The following is a 14,376-nucleotide window of genomic DNA, read 5'->3' on the forward strand; positions in this document are numbered from 1 at the left end:
CCCAGCACGCTCATTCTATGTGTGTGTGTCTCTCTTTCTCTGCCTCTCTCAAATAAATAAAACTTAAAAAAAGAAATAAAAATTCTAAAAAATTAAGCAAAAAAAAGAGAAACTTTTATTAAGACACATAGGTGATTATTCCATATTTTTAAAATGACCCTTAAAGCATCTGTTCCATGGCTGAAGATATCCACATTGATTTAAAGGGAGTTGGTTTCTTCAAAAATCTTTTTGTAAATCTGTAATAGAATGAAAGAGAAAAATTTAAAAGAATTTCATTTGGTTAATGCTTGCATTAAATTCATATCCTACATAAAGATTTGCTGTTTCACATTTGATGAAGCCCACATTACATGCTGAGCCATACAGAATAAGAATACAAAGGCCTTGATATTTTATTAAAACTACTTTTAGGAGCAGGGCATGGTGGCCATTAATCCCAGCACTCGGGAGACAGAGGTAGGAGGCTAAAAAAAAAAAAAAAAAAAAAGGCATTTATTCCTGGGCTGGAGAGATTGCTCTGCAAAGCCAGATGCACAAAGTGGCCCATGTATCTGGAGTTTGTTTGGAGCACACTCATTCTTTCTCTCTTCTTGCAAAATAAATGAATAAAAGTGTTTTGATATTTTTATTTAATTATTTTTAAATATTTTGAATAGTATTTTAAACATTATTAAAATACTTCTTTATTCATTTATTTGCAAGGAGAGAGAGAGAGAGAAAGAAGGGTGCCACTAGGAACGAATTCCAGATGCATGTGCCACCTTGGGTGTGCGCTTTAAATGCTAGGCCATCTCTCCAGCTCTCCTTGATTTTTTTTTAAGTATATATATATGTGTATATATATATGCATATATATATAAGGGGTTGCTTATAGGAGCAATAGAGAACTCCAACACAGCCACACAATGAATAGTTTCTTCCCATCCTGGATGAGGACCTCCCATAGCTGCTTCATTTCAAAGGCAGCTTCATCACCACAAAGCTCACCTCCACAAAGGACAGTCTGTAGCACAACTGCACCACTTTGCAGGCAGCTGCATGGGAGAGACTCCTAATTTTGTTGTTGTTTTTTGGAGATAGGATTACACTCTATCCCAGACTGATCTGGAATTCACTCTACAGTCTCAGGGTAGCCGCAAACTCACGGTGATTCTCCTACCTTGGCCTCCCAAGTGCTGGGATTAAGAACATGTGCCACCACATCTGGCTATTTTAGTTAAAAAAAAAAAAAAAAGTGTGGCTTTGCGGGCAAGTGCCTTAATTGCTAAGCCAGCCCCAATGTTATTTTTTTTGGGTTTTCGAGGTAGTCTCACTCTACTTCAGGCTGACTTGGAATTCACTCTGTATTCTCAGGGCAGCCTTTAACTCATGGCAATCCTCCTACCTCTGCCTCCTGGGTGCTGGGATGAAAGGCATATACCATCATGCCTGGCTATTTTAATTAAAAATAAAAAGTGTGGCTTTGCAAGCAAGTAAGTGCCTTAACTGCTAAGCCAACCCTGATTTTTTTTCCTCCCCTGGGTAGGGTCTCACTCTAACCCAGGCTGACCTGGAATTCACTATGTAGTCTCAGGGTGGCCTTGAACTCATGGAGATCCTCCTACCTCTGCCTCCCGAGTGTTGGGATTAAAGGCACACACAACCATACCTGGCTTTTTTTTTTTTTTTTTTTTTGAGACAGGGCATCTTACTGGTTTGAAACTTGTTCACTAGACTATACTGGCTGACTTAAGCCCTAGGGATCTTCTAGTTTCTGCCTACCCAGTGCTGGAATTATAAGTGTGTGTTACCATGCCCAGCATTTTTACCTGGGTTCAGAGATTGAGCTCAAGTCTTCATGCTTATAAAGCAAGCACTTTACTGACTAAAACATCTCCCCAGTCAAATTAAAAAAAAAAATTATTTTTAGGGCTGGAGAGATGGCTTAGTGGTTAAGGTACTTGCTTTGCGAAGCCTTGGGACCCAGGTTCAATTCCCCACATAAGCCAGATGCACATGGTGATGCTTGCATCTGAAGTTCATGTGCAGTGGCTAGAGGCCTTGGTGCACCCATTCTCATTCTCTCTCTTTCTTAATTCAATTTGTTTTTAATTAGGTAAAACTTTTATTTTCAAGCTCTTCAGATTTCCTTTACAAACACAATGGATAGTTCTAAAAGTATCCCAAATTCAATCAAAGGCACATAATCCAAGTAAAACACTTGTGACATGAATAACTCCTTTAGCTTGTGATCTTTGCACATGACTTGTTTTTAACCATTTGCAATGTTCAGTATACAGGTCACATTTTCAACTCTTTTTAAGGACATGAAAAGTATTTTTTTAAGGACACTAAAAGTGCAAGCAAAATATAAAGAAACTTCAAAAAAAGATCAATTTATATCATATATAAGATAGGGCAACCTAACATAATATATCCTTTCAAACAAGTCTGATGAGAAACTTCTTTTAAGTTTAGTGTTAAAAAAATTTTTTTCTCACTCAGAAATGAAAATTTCATTTAGAAAATCAGAATATCATTTGATTAGTAAAGCTTGTTCACCTCTCCCAATTTTATACTTCCTTCTCTTCATTTAATAGTTCTAAATCCCTAAGAACAAATTTTATTACAGTATAAAACTCTTTAGTACAACAAATTATAAATACTCAATTATTTTAGTAAAAATGTTTTCTTCCTAAAATGTAAACATCCAGTAAATAGAACATACATGATATTCTACATATAGCAACACAGTATTTCACTTATGAAAGAGGTGCATTTTAGTATATTTGGTGGTAAGGTTTTGTTTGTCTTAATACAAAAATACTTCAAAAGAAGTAAGAATAAATCATCTTAAAATCCTACTCTTTTACTTGGTTTCCTTATTTGAATAGAAAAATCATTAATTTCTGTAGAATTTTGCCTATAGGACCAGACCAGAGAAGGTCTGAAATATCTAAGTCATTTAGAAAACTGTTTACTTGAGACTTGGAGGCATTCATTCATCGCTTGGTGCTTGAAGGCATTCTTCAATAAAGTTCTTCCCTACAGTTTTCAGAGTAAAGCACAGGATCTGGGCGCCCGGAAGGGGTCACTTCCAGCTGGGACACCAACCAGCAAGGCATCCTTGCAGGTATTCTGCATGCAGTGCTGTTGAAGCTCTGCAGCTGCCTGCCAGACCTTGATCCTCTCCACGCTGGCCTTCAGCCTGAGGTGCTCCACCAGGCGCTGCAGGGCGCTCTTAATTCAATTTTAAAAAAATATTAAAAAAAAAAAAACTTTTAAAGCCGAGCATGGTGGCGCATACCTTTAATCCCAGCACTTGGGAGGGAGAGGGAGGAGGGTTGCTGTAAATTCAAGGCCACCCTGAGACTACACAGTGATTTCCAGGTCAGCCTGAGCTACAGTGAGGCCCTACAAAAATAAGAAAAGAAAAAACTTACCACTCTTCTTAAGAAGTTCGCCTTTCCGGGATTTATCCAGGTTTTCAAGAAATTGTTCAAATACTTTAACATAAGGTGCTAGACTGGTCTTCTTATAATCTGAATGACCAAGCATGAGCATCATAATTAGCATGTTGGTAGAAAGAAGAGCATGAACACATAACCAAGACTCTTGTAAGGATTCTTAGCTGGGTGTGGTATCTCACCTTTAATTCTAGCCCTCAGGAGACTAAGGAGGACTGAATTGGATTTAAGGCAAGTGTGGGCTACAGAATGAGTTCCAGATAAACCTGGGCTAGAATGAAACACTGTCTAAAAAAAAAAGCCAGGTGTGGTAGTGCACACTTTGATCCCAGTGATTAGGAGGCAGAGGTAGGAGGATCTCTGTAAGTTCAAGGCCAGAATGAGACCCTACTTGGTGGGGGGGAACTCCCCCCCCCCCCCCCCGGAAAGAATTTTCTAGGAGTATAGCTCAGTATTAAAGCACTTGAATAGAATGCGAAAACCCACAAAAAAATTCTTTACATATGGGCTGGACTTGCCTGGAAAGCCTAAGGATTCAGGTTCGATTCCCCAGAACCCATATAAGCCAGATGCACATGGCGGCACATGTGTCTGGAGATCGTTTGCAGTGGCTAGAGGCCCTGGTGTGCCTATTCTCTGTCTCAAATAAATAAAAATTATTATTATTTTTTTTTGGTTTTTCAAGGTAGGGTCTCACTATAGCTCAGGCTGACCTGGAATTCACTATGTAGTCTCAGGGTATAAAATTCATATATAATATGTGTTAATATAAAATTTATTTATTTGACAGATAAAGAGGGAGAGGGGAGGGGGAAGAGAATGGGCATGCCAGGGCCTCCAGCCACTGCAAACTAACTCCAGATGTGTGTGCCCCTTGTGCATCTGGCTATTGTGGGTCCTGGGGGCAGGGACCTTTGGCTTTACAGGCAAATGCCTTAACCGCTAAGCCATCCCTCCACCCTCAATTTTTTTTTTTTTAATTTTTAATTTTTTGGTTTTCCAAGGTAGGGTCTCAAGCTCAGGCTGACCTGCAATTCACTATGTAGTCTCAGGGTGGCCTTGAACTCATGGTGATCCTCCTACCTCTGCCTCCCGAGTGCTGGGATCAAAAGCATGTGCCACCATGCCCGGCTCAAAATTTTTTAATTTTAATTTTGTTTATTAGACTGAAAGAGAAAGAGGCAGATAGAGAAAAAGAGAATGGGCATGCCAGGGCCTTCAGTTGCTACAAACTCCAGATGCATGTGCCATGTTGTACATCTGCCTTACATGAGTACTGGGGAATCGAACCTGAGTCCTTAGGTGTTGTAGGCAAGTGCCTCAACCACTATGCCATTTCTCCAGCCCAGTTGTTCTTATAGGCAGGATCTCACTGTAGACTAGGCTGGCCTCCAGCTCCTGGTGATCCTTTTGCCTAAGCCCCTGGAACACTGGGACTGTAGGTGTGAGTCAACACTCGTAGCTGGTCAAATAATTTTCTTGCAAACGAACTCCAGGCACGTGCACCTTCTTGTGCATGTGGCTAACGTGAGTCCTGGGGAATCGAGCTTTGAACCGGGGTCCTTAGGCTTCACAGGCAAGCACTTAACTGCTAAGCCATCTCTCCAGCCCTGGTCAAATAATTTTAACTAAGTGAATGTAAGCAGCAAAACTACAATGACATGAACTACTTTGTATTTTAAATTTTTTATTTCAAAATTATTATTCTTTTATTTTTTACCCATTTGAGAGTGACAGAGAGAGAAAGAGGCAGATAGAGAGAGAATGGGAGCACCAGGGCCTCCAACCACTGCAAACAAATTCCAGATGCATGCATCTGGCTTATGTGGGTCCTGGGGAATCAAGCCTTGGCTTCAAAGGCAAGCGCTTAACCACTAAGCCATCTCTCCAGCCCTAACTTATATTTTATTATTCAAAGTAACTTAAGGTGTTGAACTCACTCCTGAATCCTCTTCCCCCTCCCTCCTTTTTCTTTGTCTTTTCATGGTAAGGTATCAAGGTCTCACTCTAGCCCAGGCTGACCTGAAACGAACTGTATAGTCCCGGACTAGCCTCAAAACTCAAAGCGATCTCTGTCTCCCCTGTGTTGGGATTACAGGCATCATGCCACCACACCCAGTTCAATACTGTTCTGGGATGCCACTGACATTAAATTTATGCCTTGTCCAAATGCATTTATCTGTGTGCAGTAGGTGGTTTTGTTCTTGAGTATCAATAGTTACACAGGGGGAGTTTTTCCAGTAAGGAGACATCCTTCAATCTACATTACAGAACATAAAAAAAAGGACTCAGATTTGATTCTCCAGGTCCCACGTAAGCCAGATGGACATGGTGGCACATGCATCTGGAGTTCATTTGCAGTGGCTAGAGGCCCTGGTGTACCCATTCTCTCTCTCTCTCTGTCTCTAACAAATAAATTAAGGAAAAAAAAACAGAAAAAAAATTTTATTTATTTATTTGAGAGAGATGAGAAAGATGCAGACAGAGTGAGCATGGGCAAGCCTGAGCCTCCTGTCATGGCAGACAAACTCCAGTTGCATGTCCTCATGCTGGCACAAGAAGCACTCCTGAAAGCAAGCACCTTTCGCCACTGAGCCATCTCCCAGCCCAGAAGCGCTCTTCATAACCACTCAGCCATCTCTCCAGCCCCTTCCCACCTTGTTTTTTGGGGTAGGGTCTCACTCTAGCCTAGGCTAATCTGGAACTCACTCTACAGCTCCAGGCTGGGCTTGATCCTTCTACTTCAACCTCCCAAGTACTGAGATTAAAGGCCTGCACCACCACACTTGACTTGGTCATTAATTATTGGAATGCAGACAGATAAATAAAAAGTTTATGCTAAAGTGGAACTTCAATATATTCACCCACCTCTGGGTCTATGCTTGGTTTCCGATTCAGCTTCATTCTCATTTTCCTTTTCATTGGTAGAAGTGACATCCAACTCACGGCAGATGGAGCTATAAATAATAGAATAAGAATTGTTTTAAAGATATACTTTTAGAGCCCAGTGTGGTGGTGCATGCCCGGCTATACATATATTTTTAAATATTTTACTTTTATTTATGTACTGGAGAGAAAGAGGCAGATAGAGAGAAAATGGGTATACCAGGGCCTCCAGCCACTGCAAACGAACTCCTGATACATGAACCATCTTGTGCATCTGGCTTATGTGGGTAGTAGGGAATTGAACCTGGGTCCTTATGTTTCATAGGCAAATGCCTTAACCGCTAAGCCATCTCTCCAGCCCTTAAAGATACTTTTATTTATTTACTTCAGAGACAGAGAAAGAGGCATTCAGAAAAAGAATGAGGGCATGCCAGAGCCTCTTGCCACTATAAAAAAAAAAAAAAACAAACCCTAGAAACATGCACCACGTGGTGCATGTGGGTACATGATGGTACTGGGGAATTGAACCCAGGCCATCAAGCTTTGAAAGCAAGTGATTTTAACTGCTGACCCATCTCCTCAGCCCATAACAAGATAATTTTTTTTTTCCCCCTCTTGAGGTAGGGTCTCATTGTAGCCCAAGCTGACCTGTATCTCACTCTGTAGTTTCAGGCTAGTCTCAAACTCATAGTGATCCTATCTCTGCCTCCTAACTGCTGGGATTAAAGACATGCACCACCGTGCCCAGCAGAATAAAATAATATTAAAGCTGGTTTCTGGGGCTGGAGGGATGACTCAATAGTTAAGGCATTTGCCTTTAAAGCCTAACAACCCTGGTTCAATTCCTCAGTATCCATGTAAAGCCAAATGCATAAAGTGGTGTATGCATGTGGAGTTCACTTGCAGCAGCTGGAGGTTTGGATGTGCCCTTTTCCCCCATCCCTTTCTCTGTGCTTGCAAATAAACAATTTTTTTTTTTTTTTTTTTTAAAGGCCTGGAGGGATGGCTTAGCAGTTAAGGCATTTGTCTACAAGGCCAAAGGACCCAGGTTTAATATCCCAGGACCCATGTAAAAAAGAAAAAAAAAAAAGATGAGCTGCAGAGATGGCTTAGCAGTTAATGTGCTTGCCTGTGAAGCCCAAGGACCCAGGTTTGATTCCCCAGGCCTCATGCAAAGCCAGACCCACAAGGTGGCACATGCATCTGGAGTTCATTTGCAGTGGCTAGAGACCCTGGTGTGCCCATTCTCTTTCTCTGCCTGTCTCTCTCTTTCAAATAACTTTTTTTTTTTTGCTGGGCTTGGTGTTACATGTCTTTAATCCCATCACTGAAGAGGCAGAGGTAGAAGGATCACTGTGAGTTTGAGGCCACTCTGGGACTTCGTAGTGAATTCCAGGCCAGCCTAGACTAGAGTGAGACACTACCTTGAAAAACCAAAAATAAAAATAAATAAATATGAATAAATAAAAAGCACAATCACTTCTTAGCAAAGATTGAGAAATGTAGTATAAATTCCCCCCTGCCTTTTTCTTTTTCTTGAGGTAGGGTCTGGGTCTTACTCCAGCCCAGGCTCACCTAGAATTTATTCTGTAGTCTCAGGCTGGCCTCAAACTTATGGTGATCCTGCTATGTCTACCTCCCAAGTGCTGGGATTAAAGGTATGTCCCACCATGCCTGGCTGGAACTTCTTACTGGTAGGATCTCATATAACCCCAGATGGCCTTGAAGTTCTTATGTAGTTGAAGATGACCTAAAACTCATGATCCTCCTGCCTCCACCACCCTTTAAGTGCTGGGATCCCATGTCTGGTATTATGCAGTGCTGGTGATTGAACCTAGGGCTCCATGTAAAACTTGTGATCCTCCTGCCTCTACCTTTGGCTCACTGGACTCATGAGGAAGTGACACCACCTGGGAGGAAACTTTTTTACTTGTTTTGCACATGGTGCTGGGGATTAAACCCAGGGTCTTGCTTGTACTAGACGAGTATTATAGTACTGGGCTACATTCCTATGAAGCCTAAAACTCATGTTTAAGTTGGCATTATTTCCCAGGCCATCATTATTATTTTTTAAATTTAGTATGTATATTTAATATTATTTTAATTAATTTATTTGATAGAGGGAGAGAGGGAGAATGAGTGCGCCAGGGCCTCCAAGCCACTGGAAACGAACTCCAGATACATGTGCCAACTTGTGTATCTGGCTTACGTGGGTCCTGGGGAACTGAGCCTGGATGCTTTGGCTTTGTAGGCAAGCACCTTAATCGCTAAGCCATCTCTCCAGCTCTATCATTATTATTTTTACGGTGTTGGATATTGACCCCAGGACTCTACTGAGCTATACCTCCAGCCCTACTAGGCTTATTTGACCATAAAATCATTTTATTTTATTTTTTTTTGCAACACAGCTGAAGAACTTATATGGTTCTATTATGATATCATCATTTAATCTTAGAACTAAGTAACCCCATAACCAAACATACCATTCCGGTGCAGCTACCTCTCTAAGAAGGGATGTAACACAATCTGCTTCAAATTCAGAAGACTGCTCACAAACAAGGACTGAAGAATGATCTGGAACATACCTTATGGTTGGAACAGTAAATGGGTCAAACTGATCCACCTTCTGTAAATCAATAGGCACAGAAATGCGACCTGTAAAAACCAGAAGTTAGAAACTCACCATAGGAGAAGTCATTATAGGTTGTTTTTTTTTTTTCTCACTTTTTTTCTTCCTTCCTTCTGAGGTAGTGTCTCACTGTATAGTGCAGGCTGACCTAGAATTCATTTTGTAGTTTCAGGGTGGCCTTGAACTCATAGCAATCTTCCTACCTTTGCCTCCCAAATTCTGGGATTAAAGGCATGTGCCACCATGTCTGCCTTCACTCTATTTCTGTTGTTCATTCAAGGTACAGTCTTGCTTAAAGTATGGTGTGCCACCACACCTGGCTTTAATTAATTTATTACAGAGAGAGAGAGAAAGAGAGAGAGAGGGAGCGAACAGAGAATGAATGCACCAGGGTCTCTAGCCACTGCAAATTCCAGACTCATGTGCCCCCATGTGCATCTGGCTTATGTGGGTTCTGGGAAATCAAACCCGTGCCCTTAGGCTTTGCAGGCAAATGCTTTAACTGTTAACCATCTCTCCAGCCCCCAAGGTCTTATTTTGTAGTCCAAACTGGGCTGGAAAGTGCTTTGTAGCTTAGGATGGCCTTGAACTCATGATTGTCCAAAGTGCTAGGATTACAGGTGTGTACCACTATACCCGACCACATCAGATATATTATTTATTTGGTGTTGTGGCTGAAGAGATGGCTTAACAGTTACCTCCACCTCATCCCAGTGCTGAGATTACAGGTATGAACCATGAAAAAAGTTTTTTTAAACCTTTCGGTTTTGTGTAGGTAGGAGAATCACTGAGTTCAAGGCCAGTCTGGAGCTACAGACTGAGTTCCAGGTAAGCCTGGTCTAGAGTGAGACCCTGCCTTGGTGGTGGTGGTGGGGCGGGGGGAATCACCTGCCTCCACCTCAAGAGTGTTGGGACTCCAGGTAAGAGTACAGAGTGAACATGGAAGTGTACACTACCATGCCCAGTTTATGCGGTGTCAGGAACTGAACCAGGGCTCCATGTGAGCACTATACCAACTGAGCTACATCACCAGTCCTGAAAAATATTTCTTTTTAAAAAATATTTTATTTTTACTTATTTATTTCTGAGAGAGAGAGAGAGAGAGGGTGGGAGAGAGAGAGAATGGGCATGCCGGGAACTCTAGCCACTGCAAATGAATTCCAGATGCATGTGCCACCATGTGCATCTGGCTTATGTGGGGACTGAAGAATTGAACCTGGGTCCTTAGGCTTCACAGGCACACATGCAGCTTAACAGCTAAACCATTTCTCCAGCTCTCTCTCTTTTATTTATTTATTTATTTTGAGGAAAGCCCAACAGACTGGCATTTTTTTTTTTTTTAAAGAAATTTTATTTATTTATTTTAGATACAAAGAGAGAGAGAGACAGAATGGGCGCACCAGGGCCTCTAGCCACTGCAAATGAATTCCAGATGCATGTGCCACAATGTGCACCTGCCTAACGTGGGACCTGGAGAATCGAACCTGGGTCCTTAGGCTTCACAGGCAAGTGCCTTAACCACGAAGCCATCTCTCCAGCCCGCATTTTTTTTTTTTTAATGAGGGAGACAGAGAGAAAGAAAAAAGAGAAGACAGAAGTAGGAGGATCACCATGAGTTCAAGGCCAGCCTGAGACTACATAGTGAATTCCAGGTCAGCCTGGGCTAGAGTGAAACCTACCTCGGGTGGGGGAGGAGGGAAACCTTAAAAAACTTTCTAAAAAAATTCCTTTGGAGCTGGGTGTGATGGCACATTCCTTCAATCCCAGCACTCAGGAGGCAGAGGTAGGAAGATCACCATAAGTCGGGGGCCTCCAGCTGGTACAAACTCCAGGGCTTCCAGCCACTGCAACTGAACTCCAGATGTGTGCACTCCTTGTGCACATGTGTGACAATGTGCACTTGTGTCACTGCATTTGACTAACATGGGACCTGGAGAGTTGAACATGTGTTCTTGGGCTTTGCAGGCAAGCGCCTTAACCGCTAAGCCATCTCTCCAGCCCTGAAAAGCTTTTCTTTTTTTTCAAGGTAGGGTCTCACTCCAGCCCAGGCTGACCTGGAATTCACTATGTAGTCTCAGGCTGGCCTCCAACTCATGGTGATCCTCCCACCTCAGCCTCTTAAGTGCTGGGACTAAAGGCGTGAGCCATCACGCCCAGCCTTGAAAAGCTTTTCTATAGTAGCAGCTCATCTGGTAGTTACATATTTGACAAAGCCAAAAACAATTTAGGTACTAGCTGACTTACCAATTCTTCAACTTTTATTTATTTATTTATTTATTTATTTGTTTTTGTTTTTTGAAGTAGGGTCTCACTCTAGCCCAGGCTGACCTGGAACTCATTATGTAGTCTCAGGGTGGCCTCAAACTCACAGCAATCCTCCTACCTCTGCCTCCTGAGTGCTGGGATTAAAGGCGTGTACCACCATGCCCAACCAACTCTTTCAACTTTTAATTTCACAAACATATGTATTCACATCTACTGACATCTTTACTAAAACAAAATAAAAAATAAAAAAATAACTAATTTTTCTTTTAGCTCTTCCTTACTTTTCTTACATTGTACCTGTTTTAGGATGAACACTAAAAGGGCTCTTCAGTAAATGATTAATTCCTTTGCTAACATTGATATCCAGCCGCGGAAAACAGTATTGGAGCATAATCTCCCATTCCAGCCAGGGTCCACACTTGTCATTTTTCATATTCTAAAAGCAGATGCAAGGCCAGCATGAGGATCAGTAGAAACTTTTGAATATTTCTTGCTTTCTTTCTCTCTGCTTTCTTTCTCTCTCTCTCTCTTTCTCTCTCTTTTTTTGTTTTAAATGTTTTTTATTTATTTTTTATTTGAGAGTGACAGACAGAGAAAGAGGCAGAGAGAGAGAGAGAATGGGCGCGCCAGGGCTTCCAGCCACTACAGATGAATTCCAGATGCATGCGCCCCCTTGTGCATCTGGCTAACGTGGGTCCTGGGGAAATCGAGCCTCGAACTGGGGTCCTTAGGCTTCACAGGAAAGCGCTTAACCGCTAAGCCATCTCTCCAGCCCTCTTTTTTTGTTTTTTTGAGGTAGGGTCTCACTCTAGCCCAGGTTGAACTGGAATTCACTATGTAACCTCAGGGTGGCCTTGAACTCATGGCTATCCTCCTACCTGTGCCTCCCACATGCTAGGATTAAAGGCATGCACCACCACATCTGGCAAGTATTTTTTAAGAAGGCTAATGACTAAACAAAACAATAACAACCTAATTAGGAATTGTATTATATTTACAGATACTGATTTCAATGGAATATACCTGAGATGTGCTGATTGTTTTCTTCAATTGCTCCCAGCGCTGAAGTGAACTGTGAGACTTCTGGAAGTGCTTTTGAAGTTCATCATGAATTGGTGATATACATTAAGGAATACACTCATTTGGGACACATTAATAAATAACTTAGTTTTGGTATGTAGTATCACAAGGACATATAAACCTTATCAACACTTAGAAAGTAACTATTAATGTCGAAAACATAAATGTCAAAAACTTATATTCTTGGGCTGGAGAGATGGCTTAGCGATTAAGGCACTTGCCTGCAAAGCCAAAGGACCCAGGTTCGATTCCCCAAGACCCACATATGCTAGATGGACAAGGTGACCCACACGTCTGGAGTTCATTTGCAGTAGCTGGATGGCCTGGCATGCCCATTTTTCTCTCTTTCTCTCTACCTGCCTCTCTCTCTCTCTCAATAAATAACTAAAAATATTTTTTTAAATTAAACAACAAAAAAACTTATGTTCTTGCCGGGTTTGGTAGTGCATGCCTTTAATCCCAGCACTCGGAAGACAGAGGTAGGTTCAAGGCCAGCCTGAGACTACATAGTGACTTCCAGGTCAGCCTGGGCTAGAGTGAAACCTACCTTGGGAAAAACAAATAAACAAAAAAGCCCTCAAAAAATTTTCTAAAAAAATTCCTTTGGAGCTGGGTGTGGTGGCGCACTCCTTCAATCCCAGCACTCAGGAGCCAGAGGTAGGAGAATCGCCATAAGTCGGGGGCCCACAGCTGCTACAAACTCCAGAGGCATGTACCACCTTGCATATCTGGCTTATGTGGGTCATAGGGAATCGAACCTGGGTCCTCTGGCTTTGCAGGCAAGCACCTTAACCGCTAAGGCATCCCTTCAGCCCTGTTTATTTTAAAGCAGGGTCTCACTGTAGCCCACAATGACCTCAAACTCATGGCAACCCTCCTATCTCAGCCTTTCCAAGTGCTAGGATTAAAGATGTGTGCCATCATGCCCAGCTTCCATTTACCATTCTTTTTTTTTTCAATTTTATTTATTTATTTTGAGGTAGGCCTGGAAGTCACTATGTAGTGTCTGGCTGGCCTTCAACTCACTGTAATCCTACCTCTGCCTCCAGCATGCCAGGATTAAAGGTGTGTGCCACCATTGGAATTGATTTGACTTGTCTTTGAGGCAGGAGTAAAAGAGCACAAGTGGCCAAGAATGGATCTGATGATATTCCCTAGAGCTAGGGTTGGTCTGAGTCCTAGGCCAGGGAATGTGGCTCAGTGGTTGAACTTGGTATGTGTGAGGCCCTGTGATCAATCCCTATACTACAGAGAGGTAATAGGAGGAAGGAGAGAGAAGAGAGATAAGAGGGACTGACTGAGACAAGAGAATCCTAATGCAAAATCAGGCTGGGATATATATCTCAAAAAGCATGAAGAACCCCAAAAAATGATCAATGGGCAGTTATTTGAACTTGAATACACTTCTACTTTGATAAGAACTATTAAAAGGCCCTGCTCGAGCCAGGTGTGGTGGCGCACGCCTTTACTCCCACACCTGGGAGGAAGAGGTAGGAAGATCAGGGAGTTTGAGGCCATCCTGTGACTACACAGTGAATTCCAGGCCAGCTTGAGCTAGAGTGAAACCCTACCTTGAAAAACCAAAAAAACAAAACAAAAGTCTTATAAAGGATATTCTCAGGAAGTAGGGCTAAAATCTTATCCCAGCTTTCTTTATTTTCAAGAATATCTTGACCAACTAGGGCATATTCTTCAAAGTATTTTTTAATTATGTTTATGGATCTTCTGTAGGAAGAAATTAACAGCAAAGTTCCACTACTATTAGCAGCCAATGCACATGACAAAAAGGTACTACCACTATTGGGCAGGAAGTTGCTGTTTATTTTTTTCTGAATTTCTAGAACTTTCCTAGGGAAAATGGAAGTAATGCCCCTTTGTCAGTTTATGAGTTACAATAAGAGGACAGAACCTTGCATAAGTAGAACCTGGCACAAAATAGGTAAGCATTCAGGAATGTTTGCTTATTATTTTTTTTCATGGAATGATTATCTTTGAAATTCTACAATCTAGAAGATTAGTAATGTCTTAAAAATGAAACAATGCGGGCTGGAGAGATGGCTTAGCGTT

General features: G+C 41.8%; 1 protein-coding gene across 1 annotated transcript in view; it reads right to left on the reverse strand.

Annotated features, from left to right (window-relative positions):
• Positions 1 to 92: 92 nt before the first annotated feature.
• Prim1 (DNA primase subunit 1) overlaps positions 93 to 14,376 on the reverse strand; it is a 23,580-nt gene continuing 9,296 nt past the window's right edge. Inside the window, exons 2-8 of the mRNA XM_045152236.1 lie at positions 13,925 to 14,181; positions 12,253 to 12,344; positions 11,527 to 11,665; positions 8,921 to 8,990; positions 6,318 to 6,406; positions 3,426 to 3,524; positions 93 to 239 (exon numbers count right to left, since the gene is read on the reverse strand). Of these exons, the coding sequence (XP_045008171.1) occupies positions 220 to 239; positions 3,426 to 3,524; positions 6,318 to 6,406; positions 8,921 to 8,990; positions 11,527 to 11,665; positions 12,253 to 12,344; positions 13,925 to 14,181 (766 nt within the window). The 3' untranslated portion in view covers positions 93 to 219. The remainder of the gene's footprint in view (positions 240 to 3,425; positions 3,525 to 6,317; positions 6,407 to 8,920; positions 8,991 to 11,526; positions 11,666 to 12,252; positions 12,345 to 13,924; positions 14,182 to 14,376) is intronic.

This window comes from Jaculus jaculus, chromosome 6 (genome assembly GCF_020740685.1).
Source record: "Jaculus jaculus isolate mJacJac1 chromosome 6, mJacJac1.mat.Y.cur, whole genome shotgun sequence".
NCBI classification, from domain to species: Eukaryota; Metazoa; Chordata; class Mammalia; order Rodentia; family Dipodidae; genus Jaculus; species Jaculus jaculus.